The following is a 27,477-nucleotide window of genomic DNA, read 5'->3' as shown; positions in this document are numbered from 1 at the left end:
TTTGTTCAGGAATCTGTCTTGACAGTTATTCGTGTCTGTGGGCCAGATCAACCATTGTTTCCAATCAGGATGTGTTCTGTTTTGGTTTAAAATATGGTTTACGTCTATCTCAACATCCGCAGTGCTATTACTGTCCGTTGTTGGCTTTGGAATAGACGGTTTATTTAAGTCTTTGATTTTGGCTAGGCCAAGACAGGTAGTCTGTTGAATCGTGTCATTCAGAAATATAATTTGTTCTGGGATCATGCAGGCTCTAAACAATGATTCTATACCCTGCACTTGCCAATCTTTTGTGCCCCAGATCGTTTTCGTTTCAATGTTATTGTTCCAGAAATCAAAACCAAATGTATTCATTTTTTCAAAAAATGAGTCCGAATATATCAATTTTGTGTTTGTAAGCATGGTTTTCACTCCTCTCTTATTTAACAATTTGAAATAGAATGTTTCTGCATTACTTGTGTTAAACCCTGAAAAGTATGAATATTTATCATAAAATGTTTTTGAACTGCCTTTTGGTGGAGTTGCACAATGTTCCCATTGGTTATAATTTAAAACATTTCTAGGCTGGGTAGATTTATGCAGATAATGGTTACCATAATGGTTATAGCAAAACATTTGATCGTAATTAGATGAACCTTGCAAATAATCATGTTCTGTAAATTTAGCTGACATCACTAGATCAGACATCATATCATTAATACTTTCAAAGTCCCAATCATCAGAAAATGTGCTTGGTTTTACAAAGTCACTCAATGAAATCTTAAATTGGTGTGGATACTTCAGGAGTTCAACTGGGCCATATATTTCGTATTCAGTTTTGTCCCATGCTACCCCGCCGGGTATAGGATTGGCTGTGAAGTTTACTGAAGAAAGTTCTCTTTTCTCGACGTGTGAAGATGTGTGTGGTTTAAGGACCAAGTTGATTTTCTGGCTTGCTGTGTCCATTGTAGCATATTTTCCCTCAATGAAATGTCCCAAGCATAGTACCATGATGAGCCAAAGTATGAGGATAAATGTACCAAATGCCACCCAAATTTCAATCCATGGAGAAATCAGATAGGTTTCTTTGAGTTGATGAAAAAGTTCCTTTGCTTTGTCTTTAAAAGTTTTGGTTGTCGGCTGTACTTCTGGTTCACTCAGATCTTCAGAAAAATCATCGAAGTTGATGAAGTAGCCTGATGCCGTTCTGTCAATTGTTCTAATTGCTTCTGGATTACTTTTTGCTTTTGGAATTTGTTTTGTTTCATCAGCATAGTCATTTGTTACTTCATTGTAGGTTGGTGTTTCTTGATGAAAAGTTTTGATTTGAGTTTTAAGAGGTTCAAGTTCTATTGCTTTGTTGCATAGTCCTTGTTGATTCACTGTAGATTTTTCAAATGTGATTATGCTTTCAGTTTGAACCTCTGTGGATGTAGCAAACTTTGGCGTTCTGCTACTTCCCGGGAGTCCACTTGGCCTACTACTTGTTATCGGCCACATGATTGTAGTTTAACCAGGTCGATGGATACAACTCGGTTCTCCTTTTTACCAGCAAGGGGCGGTAGTACTACTGATCTTGTCCCGTTGACAGACAAGACAGGAACTGCTTTTCTGTAAGAAGGCCCAAATTCCTTCTTTACCGCGATCTTCTCTCTGACCAGATCCCCGATCTTTGGAATCCAGACAGGCCTTGCTGGGACAGGTGGTTTCTCTTCAGTGGTTGTTGGCTGTTGTTTCAATTTTATGTTGCTCAGGTCTTTTCTTGTTTCATTTAAGTCCTGTAAAATAGCCAAGCGATCTTTGATATCAAAGTATTTTTCTTTAACCACTGAAGTCTGACTATCTAAGTCCTGGACTAACATTCTAGTCCCAAACAATAGTTCGTACGGACTGAGACCTCTCAGAGAATTTCTTGGCAGATTATTAAGACTACGTTGGACACTTATTAGATGTTTGACCCACCCAGCTCCCAAACCTAATACCTTTGCTGTTATAGATTACTTTATGCCTTGGTTTTTTCTTTACACCATCCCGTTTCCCTCAGGAAGGAAGTGAGAAGAGTCCCGCAATGCAATGCTCATTCTGGCCAGGCACCCCCCCACAAGCTCGAGAGCTAAAGGAAAGATATTGGTCAGAACGTAGCATGCTTCTAGCGTATATGCCATTATAGACTCGCAAATCTTTGTATAACAGTTCAGACGTCAGCCGAGAGTTGGTGGTCTACATTATAAGTGAAAATAGCCTTTACATGTTAATTTGACGCATTATTCATACTGGGTTTTATTTTTTATTGTTGATCCAATCTGGAGCGAAATGCCATGGTAATACACCGTCTCGGTCGCCACTGCGATCTCTGTTGCAGTCTGGGCAGTTTTTTACAAAGGTGTGATGATGCAGGCTCATGCCTGGACACCAGTATATTGATTGTAATTCTTCCAGAGAATCTTTAAGCTTAAGGTGTCTAAGACCCTCACCCATATGTGCGTCTGCTATTAACAAGCCTCTCCTGTTCATGTTTGGAATTACTCTATCCCCCACTCCAGGGATTCGAGCAAAAGGAACGGAGTTTGCATCGATTATGTATGTATAATTGAGTGGATAGTTGATCGGTAGCGCTGAGCAGTCGCCTTTTGATGACATTTTCACCGCCAGCACAGTTTCACCGTCAATGTATTTTACGGAACGCTTTTTTGTAGCTACGGAAGCCGATTTAGTTGCTGCCGCTGTGGCTGTCTCAGCCAATGAATTCCCTGCAACGTGAACGCCATCACGCTGATGACTCAGTGAGTGTATCACGTGAGTTTTTGGTAGTTCTTTCTGTAAAAGAACTACTTGTTCCCAAAGCGCTTTCTGCTTTATTGTGGAACCTGTGTCATCTTTGTAACTGTTTTGAATCCATTTCTGTAAATCGTTATTGTATGATTTGACGCAGTAATACGAATCGCACACTATAAGTGTCGGGAATTTGCGATCTGCATTATCTAGCGCCATTTTTAACGCTATTATTTCAGTTTGTTGTTCTGAATTATTTTCCACTGAGTGTGTTTTCGTAAATAGAGGTCTCACTTTACCTCCGCGCCACACGTCTTTTACAATTTCGCATGTGGCGTTGTAAGCTTGCTCTCCCCAAACTGAGGGTTGAGCATGTCCGTCTGTATAGATTACACAGGCGTATTGTCGTAAGGGCAGAATATCGATTGGCAGAGGGTATTTTCTCTCATATTCTAGATGTTTTAATTTTTTCATTTCTGGATCAAAATAGTATTTCACTTTGTCTATAGCAATAGAATTTACCCATTGTATCCATTCTGGATTCAATGCCGTTGTCGGTAAATTACATGGGGTTGTTAATGCCTCAAAAGCTGATTCTGCTGTTCTGACTGTAATACGTCTACCGTCAGCTTGGTCTTTTTCTCTTGCTACAGCCGTTTGAACCGCATGAACAATGTTTTCTTTAATGCTGAACGTTTTTTCAGCTTCTGTGTACAAGTGTGATTTGTATCCAATTGGTACCTTTTCTCCCTCATTAGAGGTCAGGTATGTGAATCCGCATCTTCCTGGGATGACTCGAATCACAAGATTGCGTGTGTTGTCACGTGTTTGCAGTTTTGTTTTAACTAACATGTCTGTTTGTAAAGATCTCAAAATTTCTGTGTGTTTTTGAGTCCAGTTGATTCTTTTAAAATCTGGTTTTATTAGATCATAGAGGGGTTTGACCCTCTCTGCATAATTTATAATGTAAGTTCTTCCGAAATTTAGGAAACCTAGAATTGATTGTAGGTTTTTTAATGTTCTGGGTGCTTGGATTACAGCACATTTCTCTAGGAAATTGTCAGCCAGGCTTTTGCCTTCACTTGATAATTCATATCCTAAAAACAGGACAGTTATATGGGCAATTCTTGACTTTTTAAAGTTGAATTTTTAACCCTCTGCTGCAAACCCAAGTATTATGGTGTTCACTCTTTTCAAGTGAGTATCCAAGTCATCATCTGTTAGATAGATGTCATCGACATAAGATAATGCCTCATCATCATATATTTGTAGTAACTCTGTTACTCTCGCTGAGAATAATCCTGGGCTGTTCTTGAACCCCTGTGGTAAACGACAGAAATTTTTTGCGCGCCATTTATTGAAAACGCGGTCAAATATCTGCTTTCTGGTGCTATATTTTGACAAAAGAATCCATTAGAGATGTCTAATGTTGTTTTGTATTTTTTGCGCACTATGTTATTCATTAGTGCTGCACTGTGTGAGTTTTGCACTGCAAAAGTTTTGCAACATGAGTTCAAGTGTCTGTAGTCCAAAACAAGACGATATGAATTATCTGGTTTGGAGACAGGAAACAAAGGATTGTTCATTTGTGAGGTGCAAGTTTCAATCACCCCCTGGTATTCAAGTTGATCTAGGATCTCTTTTACCTGTTTTTTAGCTTCTTGCTTAATTGGGTACTGCCTCTGTGCAGTAGGTTGTGATTTTAACTGGATTTTGTGAGGAGGAGAGTCCTCATCCCATCCCACATGGTTTTTATATAATGCAGGAGCGTGTGCTACTGCCCACTTTCTTGCAAGTGTATACTTTTTTTGTATTGGAATATGATTTGAGAAGGCAGGCATAAGTATTTCTTCGCCATGAGGGCACTCCCTGACAAACTCTGGTGGCCAGTCTTTTTCAGCTAGAAGGATGTCATAGCCCTTGGAGAGATTATCCCAAAATAGACCCCTTATTTTCCTAGTCTTATCCCCCTCTATACGCAATGTTATTTCATATATTTTATGAGGTTTGCTAACTCTGATATCTGCAGTTTCCACCTGAATGTATTCATTCGTGTCCACTGTCTCCAGATGATTCATCAGGATCTTGCGAGCTATGCTTACTTCTGCTGCGCTGTCTAGCATTGTCTGAGCCCATTCTCCGTTTTTCAGCTGTGTCCTGAGTATCCTCGGCATGTTTGATTACTTTAATACTGGCTACCTTCTTCTTTGGAAATTGTAATTTTTTATTTTGATGAGCAGGTTCCTTGTCTTTGGACTTGACGTGCTCTTCCCTGTGTTCTGATCGTCCTCTTCTTTCCGATTTCTGCGAGGAAGTCTGAAAAGATTGAGAGGGACGTGTATCAATATCTTGATATCTGTCAGGTTTTTTTATATTATCCCTATTTCTAAGGTTGTATTTTTTCACAGAGGGCTCCCTTTGGGGAGACTTGCGTCCTTGGTCCGGAGATCTTTCTCTCCGCCGAGGAGACTTTCCTCTGGTTTGGAATCTTTTTTCTTTACGAGTGGATTGTTTATTTCCATCCCAGCTCTTTTTTTGAGTGTTTATATTATTTTTAATAAATACCTTTTCAGGATTTTCAATTAGTTGGGGTTTCACTGGTTTCCCACCCAAACTATCTCTTCCTAGTTCTTCATAGGATTTTTCTATGATACTGGCAATTTCAAATGGTTGGTCTGCTATATTTGTCTCTTTCAACCTCTGGCGGATCGCCACATTTGCTGCTTCTCCCTTTATATTGGCTAGTAATATTGCCGAGACCTGTTTGAAGTCTTTTAGTAATTTCATACCCAGAGTTAGGGCCGGTTCTGGACCGTATTCATCTTGAATTTGTTTTAGCACATCTGGTATTACTGACATGGATGGAACACCATGTGTTTTTGTGTAAATGGAAGCAAAGACTGTACCCCAAGTGTCACAGTCCTCCACATGTGGTGCGATTCCCATTGGAAGACAGATAGTCAGAATCCTGTGTTTCTCAACAGGGGTGGTATCCGGAAATACCGCCTCTATTTGAGTGATTTTTTGTGCTAACCAGAATGGAATTTGTTCCCGTTTTGCGGGTACTTTACCTAGACAGGACTGTATGTTCTGTGGTGTAATTTTATTTGTGTTCCCCTGAGTAGGGGTCAGCTGTGGAATTTTAATAGCTGGTTGGACTGTTGAAGTCCGCATTACATATTGGAGTAATTGTCTATGTATTTTAATTAGTTGTTTTAGCTGTGCTAAAAGATCTGGTGCAGACATTTCTTCAATGTCTGGATGTGGTGTGTATCCGGCTAGGACCGGCCACGTTGCTCCTGGTCTACCTAGTGGACCGAGCCTGGTGATGTGATTATTATGTTTTAGGGCGCCATTAAACAAGAGCAGGTACTCTTGGTATTTGAGTGGTATTTCCACCTCCTCGAAAGGAGTATACTCATTCGGAGGTTCCTCTATTTTGTAATAGTGGAAGTCCTTTGTTACAGCGTTTGCTGCTGGAAAGTTTATCCATGAATAGAATACCTCTGTCTGCCGATATTCGTGTGCCTCAATTACGAATATTACTGTACCACCTCTCGGTGTCAGCCCATTTTCTATAAGTTTTAAAGTTATAGTTTTCCTTATGTTGACCGGGATGAGTATTGCCCCCGGGTCTTGCTGTAGGAGACTATTGTCATCTGCTAAGAGTTGAGCTGCTACTCTAGCTGTCTCCCTTTCTACTTCACTGTCTGACATTTTACTGACAGGAAGGTTATTTTGTTTATTTGCAGATCAGGTTTCTATGGAAACAAAGATTAGATGCACAATATTTTGGAACAGTGTATCCTTCAACGTTGAATAAACCAAGAACCATACATAGGAGTCTCCTCCTACTAAGTTTGGCGGATTTAACCTTTCACCCACTCCAGACGTCTTTGGAGTATTATGGGAAAAAAGGGTCTGAGTGAAAAAGCACGACTGAGTTACTCTAATGTCTTACGTTAGATTTATTGCCTATCCAAACCGTTGGGCGCCATGTAGTTATGTTATGTTATGTTATGTTATGTGATTTTTTATTAGGCGCACAGATGCTCCAGCTAAGGAGCGTCCTGGCGCCCGACAAGGCAGCTACACAACACAACTAAATAAAAACAGCACAAGCAAAATAACTAAGGGAATAAAAATGTTTTCACGGCGCGACGAAAAGAAAGCAAATCGCTCATAGCGCGAATTGCCGGGGGTAAGGAGTTCCACAAAGCAGCGGCCCGCACTCGAAATGAGCGTCCACCGGCCCTGCCTCGCTTAAAGCGCGGTACCACGGCCAATTCGAGGTCTGCCGATCTTAAGGGTCGTGCTGGGATGTAGTTGGCCATGAGGGTCGTAAGGATCGTTGCCGGGGACCCCTTCAAGATCTTATAGGCGACGCAGAGGACCTTAAACTGAATCCGCTGCGCCACCGGGAGCCAATGCAGCGCTCGTATGGTGCTGGAGGTAGGACAGAATCTTGGAAGGCCTACCACCGCTCTCGCTGCTGCATTCTGGATCCGTTGCAGGCACCCGATCTCAGCTACGTTCAACCCGGCCAGCAAAGAACTAGCATAATCCAGCCTGGAGATGACGGTAGCTTGGATCATGAGTTGCCGAGTGGGGGCATCGAAGAACTTTAGCACAGGACGGAGCCCACGCAAGATGCCGAAGCAACAAGCAGCCGTGCGTTTAGTGTGGCATGCAAACGTAAGGGAAGGGTCCAACCAGACCCCGAGGTTCTTAAGCTCGGCGACTGGGATGGGAACAGGACCCAACTCCTCCGGCCACCATCTCTCTCCCCACAGTTCCGGTTGCCTACCAAATACCATCACCTCGGTCTTACTAGCGTTTAGCTGGAGACAATTGAGCGTCATCCAGCTAGCGACCGCCCTCAGTCCTTGTTGAAACCTAGGAACGTCGACTTCAGCATCCCCGCTGATCGTGACCGCTAGCTGGGTGTCATCGGCATATGACACCATGGTCATACCCCATTGTTTGACAACCTCAGCTAGCGGCCTTACGTACAGATTGAACAGCGTAGGACTCAGCGAGGAGCCTTGGGGGACGCCCAGGTTCAACGGATGGAATTTTGACTGATAAGGTGGGACGGTCACGCTAAAGGCCCGGTTGGTTAAAAACTACCGGAACCAGTCGAGAGCAGTGCCGGTAACACCAGCCTCCTCTAAACGCTGCAGAAGGATAGGGTGCGAGACGGTGTCAAAGGCACATATGTAGTGTAGTTCCTATTATCCCAATAGGCTCTGCGCATTGGAATAATATCTTCAATAGTATAGACGTAGGACTGTGGTTAACTAGGTCTTCTACTGACGATATTAGACTTAAAGTTTATGTGTGCCAGCTAGCTCAGAGTTCACTAGAAACTTTCTCGAATAGGCAAGGAGGAGTTTAACCTCCCTGGATAGACAAGAAGGGATTTAGTTTCTGACAACCATAGAACATGACAACTTTGCTCTCCCCTAATCAAGAGTATATCTCTAGAGTCGTGTGAAAACAAAAGACAACTTATTTTACTCAGTCAGTACGTGCATTCTTAGTTTCACCAGATTGTAGAGAAAAGGAAGAGACGGGCGTGTTCAATAAAAAGGTGTTATTTATTGATCAGTTTCTTTTCTCGTACAAGAGAAATGAATCGCTATTATTGCAATACTTAAGGTTAAGTACAGTGCATACAGTAAAAGCAGAATTATAAAATAATACTGTAAAAGCATTGATATGGTTTCTTAGCCATATGATACTTTAAAATGGATAAAATAGATACATACATATATACATTGACTAATCGTACTCAACTGGTGCTTCTAACTACGCCTACCCCAGTGTACCTGACCTAAGCCTAATACGTGGGCGGGAGTAGATAAGTAGCAGTTTAAGTTAAGTTTGCTTTGCCAAGGGTCTGACTCAAGAATTCTCTGTAAGGGGTTATTCAGTTCTGTACCTGGGATTTAGAAGGCTGGAGGGCTGGTATCTCTATCTCAGGACTTGATATCCCAGCTGCCTGCGAGGGCGGCTGGAAACGCCGGAGCTGGATTTCTCGGCAAGAGAAAAGGCAGCGTCTCTCTCTCAGCGCGTCAAAAGGGAGGGGCAGCGTCCGTGGGCTTTTTCTGCATCAGCTGGGCTCCTCGGCAAGTCGCGCTGCTCCAATCTCGTCACCACCACCGTGTGTTTGCTTAGGGCAATGTCGGTAATATTTATACCTGAAAGGTGCCGAGATTGGCGTAAGGATGGACATGAATACGTCAATAAGGATGTCATAAGAACTGGTCGTTCTTACATTCTTTACTGGAGTTCTTGGCTAAATCAAAACAATAGCTGCGGGGGATTTCCCAGGTTGCTGGAGGTTTGATTTGTTTTGAGAACTCGGTATGCTTTCTATGGGGGCTGGAGGAATAGTGCTTGCTTAATGTGGTAGCATGCGCTATGACCTAATCAGAAAGCGGGTTTCTGTGTCGTTGTATGGCCACTATTGATTTATTAACCGGGCAAGGGTCAGAAGCAGGAATATTGATACAGTTCTCATAGGAAATACATCACAATATACGCAACATGAACAAAAGGAATCCCTGGATAAAATTCACGCATAACATCCAATCCAAGAAGATCCAGTTTTTGGATATCGAGATTGAAAAAACATCACATGGCTTTTCTACCACTGTGTACCACAAACCAACTGATGTCAACAATGCCTTACACTATTCCAGTGCACATCCGATCGCATTAAAAATTCATCTACCAGTTTCACAGCTTATTCGAATAAAAAGGATAACACCAGATGCAACAACAAGCACAAACCTCATCAATGATCAAATTGAGAGATTCAAGGCTCGAGGTTATCCAGATGAAATTCTGCTGATGGCAAAACAAAGGGTGGAACAAAAAAAATGCACAGATTTACTCCAAAAATCATTTAAATCTGCAAACCAATGTATGGTATTTGTTCCCAAACAATCCTCACAAGCAGCTCAAATCAAAAGGATAATCCGAAAGAGGTGGGAGATAATTGCGCAAGAACCAGATTTCACTAAAAAATATTTGACCGTATACGTATGTTTGCACACAACCATCCCAAAAATCTCAGGGAACTTCTTAAAAGAAAAAACACAACCAAAAACACCACATTTAAGGGCATGCGCAAATGTTGGAATTGCTGTCAGTGTGGCAATGTAATTGTAGGAAACCCATTTGTACACCCCAGGACACAACATAAAATACAACTGAGGAACACATCAGACTGTAACACTGAGGGCGTCATATACGCCATTCAGTGTCCATGTGGGTTAGTCTACGTAGGGAGGACTTCGAGGAAAGTGAAGACTTGAATCATTTAACATAAGAGCACAATTCGCAATAGACATCTGACGTCGAGCCTAGCTGCACATTGGGTGAATACAACACACACCATTCCACAAATCAGGTTCTCGAAACTAGAGAAGGTAGATGACATAGTGGGAAAAGATTACCATACATCATTGTCTCGCAGGGAGACATTCTGGGTTAAATACTTGGGAACAATTATTCCTGGGGGTCTTAATGACCAGTATGAAATGTTGTGTTTTCTTTGAAAATAATGGATGTACGTATGTAGTATCATCATATATCCAGTGATACTAAAAATGTGTCTGTGCCGTTGTATGGCCACTATTGATTTATTAACCGGGCAAGGGTCAGAAGCAGGAATATTGATACAGTTCCCATAGGAAATACATCACACCCACTCCACGGAATTTATGTCCATATTTACTAACCTAAGCATAGTAAACATAACATAACTAATAATGAATGTGTATTCAAACCGCCCCAAAATACATTAATTGGATTTAGCGTAACACATGAAAATATGAATATAGTTACTGTATGCATTCAAGCAGTGTAATCATTCAAAGAGGATACACTTTTTATATCAGCACGAATGATTTGCGAAAATAACACATGAAATGGCTCTTAATACAGAAGAAAAAGTGCGAGACCATTTCATCACATAGAAATACAATCGTATGTGTAAATAACCTAGAGGTCGAGGTACTGTCTGCTAGAGGTACCTAAAATAGAAGTTTCTGTTCTCCAAGAATAGTTTACTTTAAGCAGAAGATAAGTGCCTGAAAGGTAAATATTATGGATGTTGGAGAAAAAATTCCTGTTTGCAGGAGCAGACTCGGAAAAATTCTCAGTGGCTTTGTTTTTAAAATTGAAGGCCAAATTCAGAGTTCAGGGAACGCTGTGTGCATGTTTGCTCAAAGTCATTCTTTCTGTTCTGGTGAAAACATCATATCATTTAGATGTTCGAAAAAACAGTCAACAGCTTCTGGTGATAGTACGACTAGGTTGGAAAATGACGCTACCATGCAGTCATGAGCATGATTGCTTTCAGTGATGGTTTGATCAGCATTGCTGACAGATGGTCGTACCTGATCGATGCTGCTTTCATCTTGTACTTCACTACCCTTCAATCGTAGTGGTGAAGTCTCCACGAATGCCGTCATCAGGATTGGTAGCTGCTGGGGACAGCACAATGCATGAGCCTTAACTGGACTCAACAAAGTCTCTGCATCCAATGGCACTTCTGATTGCAGTGTGAGACAGGTGTCCAACACGCATTCCTCGCCGCATAGCAAGCACCTTAATACAGGCATAACACAAGACTGCCACAAGGGTCTGAATGAAAGAAACCAAGTCATATTTAAATCTCGTAGCCGTGCTAGTCCGAGGACTTTAGTTATGCGGTCCCGGTAGCGGATAGCTAGGATCGTTTCTTCCATTGTTGCTGGAGTCATGTCTGTGACCTGGTTTGCCATAGTGAAGCAAAAGTAGTAAAAATAGGACGCCTGCTACTAGTCCCAACAGGAGAGGAAGTCCGCCAAAGATGGAATGGACGAAGTTAGGAAAAATACCCAGGATGGCTTTGAATGGGGTCAAAGCTCCCGAAAAAACTGTCTTAAATACACTTGCGATACCATTTGTATCAGAAATATTTAAGATTTCGTTTAGTATTTCTGTGAAGTGTTGGGGGCTATTTGTTGATAACAGTGAATGAATCTCTGCCGTTGTCCTTGCAACTTGGAGATCATACGTTTCTTTTGATGACGTCAACCTGGTTGGCGTCTGTAGGAGCACAGTCTTCATTCTGCTTAAAGTATCAATTCAAATAGAAGAGAAATTAAAACTGGGCCATAACCTTGCCTCCCTGTCTGGAGTATCGTTCGGGAACAATACTCTTTCACAGCACATGACCCTGGTAGTCACGCTTACGAGATAAGGTTTTCCGGGCATTAAGCCACAACACTTGTGATCTACAATTAGAATGTAACTCCCGTTTGAGAGTCTCATAAAGAATGGTTCTATTTGTGTTGCAGGTGTGCCTAGCTGGTGACATGAAAGGTTATTTGAAGTCCCTTCACAGGCCCCATGCAAATTAATACCCTGACACAGAAGTATACCGCTTAGTGATTTTGCACAATTATTGCCACTAAGAAATACACTCTGTCCTTTATTACTGACACATGTGTGTGTATAGGGCAAGTTCCATGTTGACTTAATGTATCCTTTACCCAACCTTTCATACTGGCCTGCCTGTATGTATTTTTGGCAGTATTGAAACTGGAAAGTCGTTATCGGAATATTTATTATCCCATGTATTATACATTCAATGACAGGTCGTTCTGACATTGTCAATGGTAATCTCTCAAGTTTTTCAATGCTCAGAATTGTATAGTCAGCACCCTTCTGTGCCAAACTTATTTGTTTATCAGTAAGGTTAAAGATATTAAATAGTGACGTTGTGTTGATTAAACGCCAAGGCACATAGCCTGAACGCAGATTTTGTAACGTCCAGCCAAGCTGTACAATAGAACGTAATTGAGACTGACCGTGTTGTAACATCAGTACGTCTTGCTCTATTATATCGATTGCTGAAGACACAAAACTGTCCAGTGAATATATTCTGGAAGACAGAGTCATTAACCCATTGTCCACAACAGAAAGTGATTTTTCCAAATTAATACGGTCAATTTCCCGTATTTTTTCTGCTGTCTCAATTTGAGTTTCTTTCCAAGCTTCGTTATAAGCCGCATATATAGAGGCCGCTATGAAACGTTTTTGACGCTGTTTGCGTGGTCCCATAATGAAATCACGCAAGTCAGCACCTTATTGAAGTAAAGTTAGGTGTTGCTTAATTTCTGCCAGTGTGGCGGTATGTAGCCATTGAAGGCAGAGCTTTCCCACACTGTAAGTAGTTACTATCCCTGGATGTTGTCTCTGGGCGTATCTAGGGTCTGGCCTGGTCAATTTGAACCCCTGTATTTTGTTCAGGAATCTGTCTTGACAGTTATTCGTGTCTGTGGGCCAGATCAACCATTGTTTCCAATCAGGATGTGTTCTGTTTTGGTTTAAAATATGGTTTACGTCTATCTCAACATCCGCAGTGCTATTACTGTCCGTTGTTGGCTTTGGAATAGACGGTTTATTTGAGTCTTTGATTTTGGCTAGGCCAAGACAGGTAGTCTGTTGAATCGTGTCATTCAGAAATATAATTTGTTCTGGGATCATGCAGGCTCTAAACAATGATTCTATACCCTGCACTTGCCAATCTTTTGTGCCCCAGATCGTTTTCGTTTCAATGTTATTGTTCCAGAAATCAAAACCAAATGTATTCATTTTTTCAAAAAATGAGTCCGAATATATCAATTTTGTGTTTGTAAGCATGGTTTTCACTCCTCTCTTATTTAACAATTTGAAATAGAATGTTTCTGCATTACTTGTGTTAAACCCTGAAAAGTATGAATATTTATCATAAAATGTTTTTGAACTGCCTTTTGGTGGAGTTGCACAATGTTCCCATTGGTTATAATTTAAAACATTTCTAGGCTGGGTAGATTTATGCAGATAATGGTTACCATAATGGTTATAGCAAAACATTTGATCGTAATTAGATGAACCTTGCAAATAATCATGTTCTGTAAATTTAGCTGACATCACTAGATCAGACATCATATCATTAATACTTTCAAAGTCCCAATCATCAGAAAATGTGCTTGGTTTTACAAAGTCACTCAATGAAATCTTAAATTGGTGTGGATACTTCAGGAGTTCAACTGGGCCATATATTTCGTATTCAGTTTTGTCCCATGCTACCCTGCCGGGTATAGGATTGGCTGTGAAGTTTACTGAAGAAAGTTCTCTTTTCTCGACGTGTGAAGATGTGTGTGGTTTAAGGACCAAGTTGATTTTCTGGCTTGCTGTGTCCATTGTAGCATATTTTCCCTCAATGAAATGTCCCAAGCATAGTACCATGATGAGCCAAAGTATGAGGATAAATGTACCAAATGCCACCCAAAATTCAATCCATGGAGAAATCAGATAGGTTTCTTTGAGTTGATGAAAAAGTTCCTTTGCTTTGTCTTTAAAAGTTTTGGTTGTCGGCTGTACTTCTGGTTCACTCAGATCTTCAGAAAAATCATCGAAGTTGATGAAGTAGCCTGATGCCGTTCTGTCAATTGTTGTAATTGCTTCTGGATTACTTTTTGCTTTTGGAATTTGTTTTGTTTCATCAGCATAGTCATTTGTTACTTCATTGTAGGTTGGTGTTTCTTGATGAAAAGTTTTGATTTGAGTTTTAAGAGGTTCAAGTTCTATTGCTTTGTTGCATAGTCCTTGTTGATTCACTGTAGATTTTTCAAATGTGATTATGCTTTCAGTTTGAACCTCTGTGGATGTAGCAAACTTTGGCGTTCTGCTACTTCTCGGGAGTCCACTTGGCCTACTACTTGTTATCGGCCACATGATTGTGGTTTAACCAGGTCGATGGATACAACTCGGTTCTCCTTTTTACCAGCAAGGGGCGGTAGTACTACTGATCTTGTCCCGTTGACAGACAAGACAGGAACTGCTTTTCTGTAAGAAGGCCCAAATTCCTTCTTTACCGCGATCTTCTCTCTGACCAGATCCCCGATCTTTGGAATCCAGACAGGCCTTGCTGGGACAGGTGGTTTCTCTTCAGTGGTTGTTGGCTGTTGTTTCAATTTTATGTTGCTCAGGTCTTTTCTTGTTTCATTTAAGTCCTGTAAAATAGCCAAGCGATCTTTGATATCAAAGTATTTTTCTTTAACCACTGAAGTCTGACTATCTAAGTCCTGGACTAACATTCTAGTCCCAAACAATAGTTCGTACGGACTGAGACCTCTCAGAGAATTTCTTGGCAGATTATTAAGACTACGTTGGACACTTATTAGATGTTTGACCCACCCAGCTCCCAAACCTAATACCTTTGCTGTTATAGATTACTTTATGCCTTGGTTTTTTCTTTACACCATCCCGTTTCCCTCAGGAAGGAAGTGAGAAGAGTCCCGCAATGCAATGCTCATTCTGGCCAGGCACCCCCCCACAAGCTCGAGAGCTAAAGGAAAGATATTGGTCAGAACGTAGCATGCTTCTAGCGTATATGCCATTATAGACTCGCAAATCTTTGTATAACAGTTCAGACGTCAGCCGAGAGTTGGTGGTCTACATTATAAGTGAAAATAGCCTTTACATGTTAATTTGACGCATTATTCATACTGGGTTTTATTTTTTATTGTTGATCCAATCTGGAGCGAAATGCCATGGTAATACACCGTCTCGGTCGCCACTGCGATCTCTGTTGCAGTCTGGGCAGTTTTTTACAAAGGTGTGATGATGCAGGCTCATGCCTGGACACCAGTATATTGATTGTAATTCTTCCAGAGAATCTTTAAGCTTAAGGTGTCTAAGACCCTCACCCATATGTGCGTCTGCTATTAACAAGCCTCTCCTGTTCATGTTTGGAATTACTCTATCCCCCACTCCAGGGATTCGAGCAAAAGGAACGGAGTTTGCATCGATTATGTATGTATAATTGAGTGGATAGTTGATCGGTAGCGCTGAGCAGTCGCCTTTTGATGACATTTTCACCGCCAGCACAGTTTCACCGTCAATGTATTTTACGGAACGCTTTTTTGTAGCTACGGAAGCCGATTTAGTTGCTGCCGCTGTGGCTGTCTCAGCCAATGAATTCCCTGCAACGTGAACGCCATCACGCTGATGACTCAGTGAGTGTATCACGTGAGTTTTTGGTAGTTCTTTCTGTAAAAGAACTACTTGTTCCCAAAGCGCTTTCTGCTTTATTGTGGAACCTGTGTCATCTTTGTAACCGTTTTGAATCCATTTCTGTAAATCGTTATTGTATGATTTGACGCAGTAATACGAATCGCACACTATAAGTGTCGGGAATTTGCGATCTGCATTATCTAGCGCCATTTTTAACGCTATTATTTCAGTTTGTTGTTCTGAATTATTTTCCACTGAGTGTGTTTTCGTAAATAGAGGTCTCAGTTTACCTCCGCGCCACACGTCTTTTACAATTTTGCATGTGGCGTTGTAAGCTTGCTCTCCCCAAACTGAGGGTTGAGCATGTCCGTCTGTATAGATTACACAGGCGTATTGTCGTAAGGGCAGAATATCGATTGGCAGAGGGTATTTTCTCTCATATTCTAGATGTTTTAATTTTTTCATTTCTGGATCAAAATAGTATTTCACTTTGTCTATAGCAATAGAATTTACCCATTGTATCCATTCTGGATTCAATGCCGTTGTCGGTAAATTACATGGGGTTGTTAATGCCTCAAAAGCTGATTCTGCTGTTCTGACTGTAATACGTCTACCGTCAGCTTGGTCTTTTTCTCTTGCTACAGCCGTTTGAACCGCATGAACAATGTTTTCTTTAATGCTGAACGTTTTTTCAGCTTCTGTGTACAAGTGTGATTTGTATCCAATTGGTACCTTTTCTCCCTCATTAGAGGTCAGGTATGTGAATCCGCATCTTCCTGGGATGACTCGAATCACAAGATTGCGTGTGTTGTCACGTGTTTGCAGTTTTGTTTTAACTAACATGTCTGTTTGTAAAGATCTCAAAATTTCTGTGTGTTTTTGAGTCCAGTTGATTCTTTTAAAATCTGGTTTTATTAGATCATAGAGGGGTTTGACCCTCTCTGCATAATTTATAATGTAAGTTCTTCCGAAATTTAGGAAACCTAGAATTGATTGTAGGTTTTTTAATGTTCTGGGTGCTTGGATTACAGCACATTTCTCTAGGAAATTGTCAGCCAGGCTTTTGCCTTCACTTGATAATTCATATCCTAAAAACAGGACAGTTATATGGGCAATTCTTGACTTTTTAAAGTTGAATTTTTAACCCTCTGCTGCAAACCCAAGTATTATGGTGTTCACTCTTTTCAAGTGAGTATCCAAGTCATCATCTGTTAGATAGATGTCATCGACATAAGATAATGCCTCATCATCATATATTTGTAGTAACTCTGTTACTCTCGCTGAGAATAATCCTGGGCTGTTCTTGAACCCCTGTGGTAAACGACAGAAATTTTTTGCGCGCCATTTATTGAAAACGCGGTCAAATATCTGCTTTCTGGTGCTATATTTTGACAAAAGAATCCATTAGAGATGTCTAATGTTGTTTTGTATTTTTTGCGCACTATGTTATTCATTAGTGCTGCACTGTGTGAGTTTTGCACTGCAAAAGTTTTGCAACATGAGTTCAAGTGTCTGTAGTCCAAAACAAGACGATATGAATTATCTGGTTTGGAGACAGGAAACAAAGGATTGTTCACTTGTGAGGTGCAAGTTTCAATCACCCCCTGGTATTCAAGTTGATCTAGGATCTCTTTTACCTGTTTTTTAGCTTCTTGCTTAATTGGGTACTGCCTCTGTGCAGTAGGTTGTGATTTTAACTGGATTTTGTGAGGAGGAGAGTCCTCATCCCATCCCACATGGTTTTTATATAATGCAGGAGCGTGTGCTACTGCCCACTTTCTTGCAAGTGTATACTTTTTTTGTATTGGAATATGATTTGAGAAGGCAGGCATAAGTATTTCTTCGCCATGAGGGCACTCCCTGACAAACTCTGGTGGCCAGTCTTTTTCAGCTAGAAGGATGTCATAGCCCTTGGAGAGATTATCCCAAAATAGACCCCTTATTTTCCTAGTCTTATCCCCCTCTATACGCAATGTTATTTCATATATTTTATGAGGTTTGCTAACTCTGATATCTGCAGTTTCCACCTGAATGTATTCATTCGTGTCCACTGTCTCCAGATGATTCATCAGGATCTTGCGAGCTATGCTTACTTCTGCTGCGCTGTCTAGCATTGTCTGAGCCCATTCTCCGTTTTTCAGCTGTGTCCTGAGTATCCTCGGCATGTTTGATTACTTTAATACTGGCTACCTTCTTCTTTGGAAATTGTAATTTTTTATTTTGATGAGCAGGTTCCTTGTCTTTGGACTTGACGTGCTCTTCCCTGTGTTCTGATCGTCCTCTTCTTTCCGATTTCTGCGAGGAAGTCTGAAAAGATTGAGAGGGACGTGTATCAATATCTTGATATCTGTCAGGTTTTTTTATATTATCCCTATTTCTAAGGTTGTATTTTTTCACAGAGGGCTCCCTTTGGGGAGACTTGCGTCCTTGGTCCGGAGATCTTTCTCTCCGCCGAGGAGACTTTCCTCTGGTTTGGAATCTTTTTTCTTTACGAGTGGATTGTTTATTTCCATCCCAGCTCTTTTTTTGAGTGTTTATATTATTTTTAATAAATACCTTTTCAGGATTTTCAATTAGTTGGGGTTTCACTGGTTTCCCACCCAAACTATCTCTTCCTAGTTCTTCATAGGATTTTTCTATGATACTGGCAATTTCAAATGGTTGGTCTGCTATATTTGTCTCTTTCAACCTCTGGCGGATCGCCACATTTGCTGCTTCTCCCTTTATATTGGCTAGTAATATTGCCGAGACCTGTTTGAAGTCTTTTAGTAATTTCATACCCAGAGTTAGGGCCGGTTCTGGACCGTATTCATCTTGAATTTGTTTTAGCACATCTGGTATTACTGACATGGATGGAACACCATGTGTTTTTGTGTAAATGGAAGCAAAGACTGTACCCCAAGTGTCACAGTCCTCCACATGTGGTGCGATTCCCATTGGAAGACAGATAGTCAGAATCCTGTGTTTCTCAACAGGGGTGGTATCCGGAAATACCGCCTCTATTTGAGTGATTTTTTGTGCTAACCAGAATGGAATTTGTTCCCGTTTTGCGGGTACTTTACCTAGACAGGACTGTATGTTCTGTGGTGTAATTTTATTTGTGTTCCCCTGAGTAGGGGTCAGCTGTGGAATTTTAATAGCTGGTTGGACTGTTGAAGTCCGCATTACATATTGGAGTAATTGTCTATGTATTTTAATTAGTTGTTTTAGCTGTGCTAAAAGATCTGGTGCAGACATTTCTTCAATGTCTGGATGTGGTGTGTATCCGGCTAGGACCGGCCACGTTGCTCCTGGTCTACCTAGTGGACCGAGCCTGGTGATGTGATTATTATGTTTTAGGGCGTCATTAAACAAGAGCAGGTACTCTTGGTATTTGAGTGGTATTTCCACCTCCTCGAAAGGAGTATACTCATTCGGAGGTTCCTCTATTTTGTAATAGTGGAAGTCCTTTGTTACAGCGTTTGCTGCTGGAAAGTTTATCCATGAATAGAATACCTCTGTCTGCCGATATTCGTGTGCCTCAATTACGAATATTACTGTACCACCTCTCGGTGTCAGCCCATTTTCTATAAGTTTTAAAGTTATAGTTTTCCTTATGTTGACCGGGATGAGTATTGCCCCCGGGTCTTGCTGTAGGAGACAATTGTCATCTGCTAAGAGTTGAGCTGCTACTCTAGCTGTCTCCCTTTCTACTTCACTGTCTGACATTTTACTGACAGGAAGGTTATTTTGTTTATTTGCAGATCAGGTTTCTATGGAAACAAAGATTAGATGCACAATATTTTGGAACAGTGTATCCTTCAACGTTGAATAAACCAAGAACCATACATAGGAGTCTCCTCCTACTAAGTTTGGCGGATTTAACCTTTCACCCACTCCAGACGTCTTTGGAGTATTATGGGAAAAAAGGGTCTGAGTGAAAAAGCACGACTGAGTTACTCTAATGTCTTACGTTAGATTTATTGCCTATCCAAACCGTTGGGCGCCATGTAGTGTAGTTCCTATTATCCCAATAGGCTCTGCGCATTGGAATAATATCTTCAATAGTATAGACGTAGGACTGTGGTTAACTAGGTCTTCTACTGACGATATTAGACTTAAAGTTTATGTGTGCCAGCTAGCTCAGAGTTCACTAGAAACTTTCTCGAATAGGCAAGGAGGAGTTTAACCTCCCTGGATAGACAAGAAGGGATTTAGTTTCTGACAACCATAGAACATGACAACTTTGCTCTCCCCTAATCAAGAGTATATCTCTAGAGTCGTGTGAAAACAAAAGACAACTTATTTTACTCAGTCAGTACGTGCATTCTTAGTTTCACCAGATTGTAGAGAAAAGGAAGAGACGGGCGTGTTCAATAAAAAGGTGTTATTTATTGATCAGTTTCTTTTCTCGTACAAGAGAAATGAATCGCTATTATTGCAATACTTAAGGTTAAGTACAGTGCATACAGTAAAAGCAGAATTATAAAATAATACTGTAAAAGCATTGATATGGTTTCTTAGCCATATGATACTTTAAAATGGATAAAATAGATACATACATATATACATTGACTAATCGTACTCAACTGGTGCTTCTAACTACGCCTACCCCAGTGTACCTGACCTAAGCCTAATACGTGGGCGGGAGTAGATAAGTAGCAGTTTAAGTTAAGTTTGCTTTGCCAAGGGTCTGACTCAAGAATTCTCTGTAAGGGGTTATTCAGTTCTGTACCTGGGAGTTAGAAGGCTGGAGGGCTGGTATCTCTATCTCAAGACTTGATATCCCAGCTGCCTGCGAGGGCGGCTGGAAACGCCGGAGCTGGATTTCTCGGCAAGAGAAAAGGTAGCGTCTCTCTCTCAGCGTGTCAAAAGGGAGGGGCAGCGTCCGTGGGCTTTTTCTGCATCAGCTGGGCTCCTCGGCAAGTCGCGCTGCTCCAATCTCGTCACCACCACCGTGTGTTTGCTTAGGGCAATGTCGGTAATATTTATACCTGAAAGGTGCCGAGATTGACGTAAGGATGGACATGAATACGTCAATAAGGATGTCATAAGAACTGGTCGTTCTTACATTCTTTACTGGAGTTCTTGGCTAAATCAAAACAATAGCTGCGGGGGATTTCCCAGGTTGCTGGAGGTTTGATTTGTTTTGAGAACTCGGTGTGCTTTCTATGGGGGCTGGAGGAATAGTGCTTGCTTAATGTGGTAGCATGCGCTATGACCTAATCAGAAAGCGGGTTTCTGTGCCGTTGTATGGCCACTATTGATTTATTAACCGGGCAAGGGTCAGAAGCAGGAATATTGATACAGTTCCCATAGGAAATACATCACAATATACGCAACATGAACAAAAGGAATCCCTGGATAAAATTCACGCATAACATCCAATCCAAGAAGATCCAGTTTTTGGATATCGAGATTGAAAAAACATCACATGGCTTTTCTACCACTGTGTACCACAAACCAACTGATGTCAACAATGCCTTACACTATTCCAGTGCACATCCGATCTCATTAAAAAATCATCTACCAGTTTCACAGCTTATTCGAATAAAAAGGATAACACCAGATGCAACAACAAGCACAAACCTCATCAATGATCAAATTGAGAGATTCAAGGCTCGAGGTTATCCAGATGAAATTCTGCTGATGGCAAAACAAAGGGTGGAACAAAAAAAACGCACAGATTTACTCCAAAAATCATTTAAATCTGCAAACCAATGTATGGTATTTGTTCCCAAACAATCCTCACAAGCAGCTCAAATCAAAAGGATAATCCGAAAGAGGTGGGAGATAATTGCGCAAGAACCAGATTTCACTAAAAAATATTTGACCGTATACGTATGTTTGCACACAACCATCCCAAAAATCTCAGGGAACTTCTTAAAAGAAAAAACACAACCAAAAACACCACATTTAAGGGCATGCGCAAATGTTGGAATTGCGGTCAGTGTGGCAATGTAATTGTAGGCAACCCATTTGTACACCCCAGGACACAACATAAAATACAACTGAGGAACACATCAGACTGTAACACTGAGGGCGTCATATACGCCATTCAGTGTCCATGTGGGTTAGTCTACGTAGGGAGGACTTCGGGGAAAGTGAAGACTTGAATCATTTAACATAAGAGCACAATTCGCAATAGACATCTGACGTCGAGCCTAGCTGCACATTGGGTGAATACACCACACACCATTCCACAAATCAGGTTCTCGAAACTAGAGAAGGTAGATGACATAGTGGGAAAAGATTACCATACATCATTGTCTCGCAGGGAGACATTCTGGGTTAAATACTTGGGAACAATTATTCCTGGGGGTCTTAATGACCAGTATGAAATGTTGTGTTTTCTTTGAAAATAATGGATGTACGTATGTAGTATCATCATATATCCAGTGATACTAAAAATGTGTCTGTACAGGATTTGCACATGGTTTTCTATCCTTGTTTTTTTTTCTTTTACTACTCACACCACACAAACTATAGGAATTTACATCTTGTGCTTTATTGAGGCTCCTTCAAATTGCTATCCTTTACGCTAGCTCTTCACCTAGGGAATATATCCACCATACTGGGGTATTTTGATTTCATGCGCTTCTCTGAAATCACACTGGCTAATATTATCGTCAGTGCACTGGATTACATTTAGTCAATGCGCACAAACGGGCATCAGAATTGCAGGCACTCATACACAAGCACAATGTTAAGCTCTTTCTCAATAAAGTTTATTGCAGCTACATAACGATGTAGATACACGTGCGACGTTATATCCCGTACGTGAAGACGCATGGCTATGGCGTCTCCGTTTCACGGTGGTATATGAGGAAAGGTGGCGGTCGTTTCGGAAGCTTCTAGGTGAGTGTCTACCAGCGCTGGATGAAACAAATGACAAGCGGCTTGATGCGATAGTGTTTTGTACTTATGGATTGCACCAGACACGGTTTTCACAAAGGGTTCTGTTGTTTGTTGCAGGACCTGGGCGAATGTTGAGGTGAGCTTGCGTACGTTATTTAATTGGCGTTTAAACCAACCTCACTGCACTGACTCAAATATTAAAAGCCATATGCTCCCACAGGCTTTATTGAACGGAATCTGCGAGAGCACGCTCACTTCCAGTGGATTTATGACTCCAGAGTCCAGTTGGAATATGGATCTGGTAAGTCATAGCACGTTTCTTGGGATGTTTAAGCAATGGTCAGTCAAGGCAGTTTTTAACACTACGTCTGTTTATCCATTTAGAGTTCACCTGCGCAAGCTCAGTAGAGTGAGTAGCGTATGTTTCTTCGGCAGTATTTTCAGCAGGCACGTTGAATCACTGGGATGTATTGTTTTGCATGTAACCGGCACATTAGTATATCTGGAGATGTATTTGAAACGCACTCTCATAATAGCTGGGTCACGTAAGGAGACCTGTGTTTCCTGCTGTTTGTCTCTTGAACACTCGTTTTCCTCGATCATTTTTCATCACAGGGTGCAGAAGTCACCTCTTTTTCATCAGTAATTCACGTCCTTTGCACTCGTATTCTCAACTCCTGTTCTTCTTCATGTACAAATCCTATCATTGATCTGTAACTAGCACTTTTCATAAGTGATGCATTAGAATAACAATATGGTACTTCTTTTTTACATTGCAGCGCCTACTTGAAGGAACGGAACCACGCACTCTTGTGATGAATGTACATTTGAAATCTACCCCTGACGAAGGGTTTTTTCAAAACCCGAAATGCATTGGGCTTTTTCCTTATGTTATAATGTTTTATACAATGTGTAAATACTTTGACATGGAGCAACAGTGAATTGGAAACTGTATGTCATTTACATTTAGTACTTTTGTTTAATCAGTATTGCCTATAACAAATGTTTGAAATACAATTTTAATTTGGTCAAAGAACATGATATTGCATGATTTCTTGTTATGATCACGAACAGCAGAGCTGGTCTAACATATTAATTTATCCAAAGATTAGAAATTGAAACCTTAAGGACACGGCAGAGCTCCTCACAGACCTGGGTGTTTCCAGGCCTTGACAGTGCGATTTATATTCAAGGGGTTCGGGCAGTAACCCCCAGTGAAGCAGCACGCCAACTTTGTTTATAACATTGATAAATATTGAAAATTCTGTTGTTAACTTGGCTAGTAAGGTGTGCAGGTCTACACACACACAGAGCAACTCACAGAAGCTGCCACTTCCTCTCTTGTCATGGGAAAGCAGGCTAGTTCCTACACCACCAGACCTGCTGCCCCATGCATAAAAGCGAAAGTGGGGCTAAAGAATGAGTACAGGGGACAATACAATGAGTAACCAGTACATGATATTATTTGAACATTTGTAATATCTGTCGAACTCTCAATGAGTCTTGGGATGCACCAGCTGCACAACAATACAGCAGCACATAATTTTCATGTATGACAGGCTGGTTTGAGGTGAGCCTACAGTACCCATTGGCAGATGTCAGGGAGCATCCCTTGTCCGCAGAGAATGAGGGCCGGAAGGGTATGCTTTGCCAGCACCAAAGTGGGCACCTGGACAAATTGGAAAGATGGAGGACAGATTCAGGCTAGGTCTTCACTGGCTGATGTGTTTCCTTCTTGGCAAACTGCAGACAGGAAGTGAGAATGGCAATTTTCTTTTTTCCACTTTTGTCATGCTTCCCCTTCTTGACATGGGTGACAACAAAGGAGGAAGGCTGGTGTCACGGTCTAGTTTTGGAAAAGGCTTCCTTGACATATTTGGGGACTGATGAACTTTCCCCCTATTTTGATAGGAGCCTTTCACTGCTACTTTGATATGTGTTGTGGATGGTTTTGCTTGACATGTAATGAACATTATGGAACGATCTCTTTTTTCTTTTTGACATAATGTAAAAAAATGACATAGTGTGACAATCTGCATTAGGCTGTGGTGTGTATATTTTTTATCTTATTAGCTCTTGCAACTGACTTCTAACGTTACATGACCCCAAACTTTCTGTAGCCCTAGAGCCCTTTCCCATAAAGAACAAATACCCCTTTAACACAAAACATATAACACATTAATGGATTCATGACCCGAGATGTAGAACCTCAGCTATGCTACTCACCTGTCTCATAGTAATCATAAACCTTCACTGTGGCTGGCTGCAGATTTGTCACAGGATTCTCTTGCTCAACAGAGAAAGTGAGACTTGAAGTCCAATCATTTGCTACCTATGAAAAGACAAAGAAGCATCTTCAATTATTTACAGCAAGTCACGGGATAAAAAAAACGTAAGCATTCTAAATCCTTAATTCTGTGAACATCTTAAAGTGTGCACAGTCTTCACAAAACTTAAGGGCATAATGATGCAAACCCTCTAGAAAAGGGTTGAGCGTGATGCAGTAGGCACACCCAATGCCTCAAGGATACACAGCAGGCTAGCAGTGTCTATTTACATCAGAAAAGAAGTTCTGGAGACAGTGGTAAGCATTCAAATGGGTCACAGGTGGCCTCTGGTGACTGGATACTTCACAGAATGGATTGTGAATACATAAAATCTTTAAAGGGAAATATTGACATGATAATTTCACATTATTGCTTGGATGAGAGAAAGACGTATTCATGGCCAAAATTCAAAGATCAAATCTCCTGTGATGGATGCAATGAAAATTATGTGAACCTATTTATACTATGCCAACTTAGCAGCATGATGAACAACTCAACTCTAGGCTCTATGTTACACTAGGCCTGTGGTTCTACAAACCAGACATTCTCTTCTATTTATCCTTTTAGGTAGCAGAGGCAGCAGGCGCAAGAATTTTCCTGAGTCCCTGGATATATGCCCCCCTCCTTCAGGGAGGAAGCCAAGCTGTCCTTGCAGTCTCACCATTGTGAACAGGGCTTCTTCAGACTCAAAAGGTGAACTCTGAGCTGACAAAAAAAGGCCACATTACATCCATAAACTGTGACAGTGGCCCTATCCCAACTGGCTACTCTGGTTTAAAGATGTATAGAAGCCATTGGAGGGAAACAATTATTCGTAAGTGTCAGTAAAGGTTATACAGTTTCATGGCAATCATCCACCAAAGGTGCACTGTGTTTTATTTGAGCAACTCATAATATCTATTTGGCATATAGTCTAGAGTCAGGAAACCTCTTGGCTAGTCAGGAGCTGTTGCTGGTTTCTTGCTAGGGTTTACTTCTCATGAACATTAGAACACAAGATCCGGGGTCTGGGCAGGCAGTTAATTTCCTTTGTTTAGATGTGTAGCAGTGGCCATGCCCTTGGGCATAGATATGTATTTACACCTCGCACTTCTCAGGCCAGAGGCCAGAGCTGAAACTGGCTTCCTCCACGGAAGGCAAATAAAAAGAAGCTGTGCAGCGAGGAGACCAGCAGACATCAACGGCGTAGCTAGGGGATTGCCCATGGCGGCGGCCTTTATAATTTATTTGCCGGACACTGACAGTGTCCGCAAATAAATTATGAAGGCCGCCGCAATGGGCCATCAGTGCTGTGCAGCCGGCGGCCGCCGCGTATGTGGGTCCCAGAGCCATCACTGGTAGCGCACGAAAGCGCTACCAATGATGGCTCTGGAAATCATTTTGGCCAGCCCACCTGCGCTGCAGTCACGTGTGCCACCACAGCGCGCTCTCGAGTCTGGAGAGTGCAGGGAGATTAGTTGCAGCTTGCAGAATTTGTTTTCAAGAATACAAAAAAAGTTGTTAAAACCTTGTTTTAAGAACATTGGAACCAGAGCGTTTTTGTTCCTGCTGAACACCCATCATTACTCGTCGATGGGTGGTCTGTGTGTGATGTATCGAGGCCGGCTTGATGATGTCAGGGAGGTCACGGAGGCAGAGGGCGGAACGTGAATTCAAGCAACGAGGCACGGTTGACATGAGCGAGTTTATTTACAATAAAATAAACGCTTTATGGGGGTAATGAATGAACATCTCCCAAATTACGTGCAGCCGGTTTGATCCGGCTTTATTGACAAACATTTGTGTTTGTTGGTGTTGCAGGGGCCTTTGTTACGCCACTGGCTCGGCCAGATTTTAATAATATCGATGATTTCCATGTTGCCTTTTCTCAATTTGCTTAATGGCACTTATTGTATTGTAATTACATTTACATAGCGTTTACTTCCCCTGAAGAGGCAGCAAAGTGCTTTTCTGGAACTTAAACACGATTAGTTGATTTGGTGTAATGAAATATGAAAGTAATTTGAGCGTGGACATGTTAGAATATTATTTGCACGGAAAAGGATAGTGGGGGATATGTGGAGTTGGACAAGAGGAAGTCATTGGGCCTCTTTTCATATTTAAAACCTATGTTTTGTTTGAACTAATGTTTTTTTGTTTTTGTACTGCAAACAGCGTGCCAATCGCAGGCAGTTTAGCCTGCTTCGAGGTCACTTAACAATTGATTTAACGTCTTCCTCTCTTTAAATGTCTTGATCCATAATGCTTGTCAGAGTAGTGTGTATGAGAGGGGGTTGGCAAGGCAGCTGCTGGAAAACGATTCCTTGCACTGTTGTAGATTTAGGTTTCTCTCGAGTTTTCCAGATCCAAGCGTGAGGCGCTCACTCAGTGCATTTTTTTTTTCCTTTCCATTCTGGAACTTGTAGTGTTGGGTTTATGATGGGATGAACAGGACTGGAAACCCCTGAGTGCAATGAAAACATATGGATGGGATGAGCTACGCAAGCTTGGAAATGGAGAA

At 41.4% G+C, this 27,477-nt stretch overlaps 1 protein-coding gene across 1 annotated transcript in view; it reads right to left on the bottom strand.

Annotated features, from left to right (window-relative positions):
* LOC144818753 (alpha-2-macroglobulin-like) overlaps window positions 1-27,477 on the bottom strand; it is a 1,363,397-nt gene that overhangs the window by 21,771 nt on the left and 1,314,149 nt on the right. Inside the window, exon 35 of the mRNA XM_078676468.1 lies at window positions 24,877-24,982. Coding sequence (XP_078532594.1) covers window positions 24,877-24,982 — 106 coding nt within the window. The remainder of the gene's footprint in view (window positions 1-24,876; window positions 24,983-27,477) is intronic.

This window comes from Lissotriton helveticus, chromosome 2_1, assembly GCF_964261635.1.
Source record: "Lissotriton helveticus chromosome 2_1, aLisHel1.1, whole genome shotgun sequence".
Lineage (NCBI taxonomy): Eukaryota > Metazoa > Chordata > Amphibia > Caudata > Salamandridae > Lissotriton > Lissotriton helveticus.
Note: the sequence above shows the minus strand (reverse complement) of the source record. Positions and strands in the feature narration are given on the sequence as shown.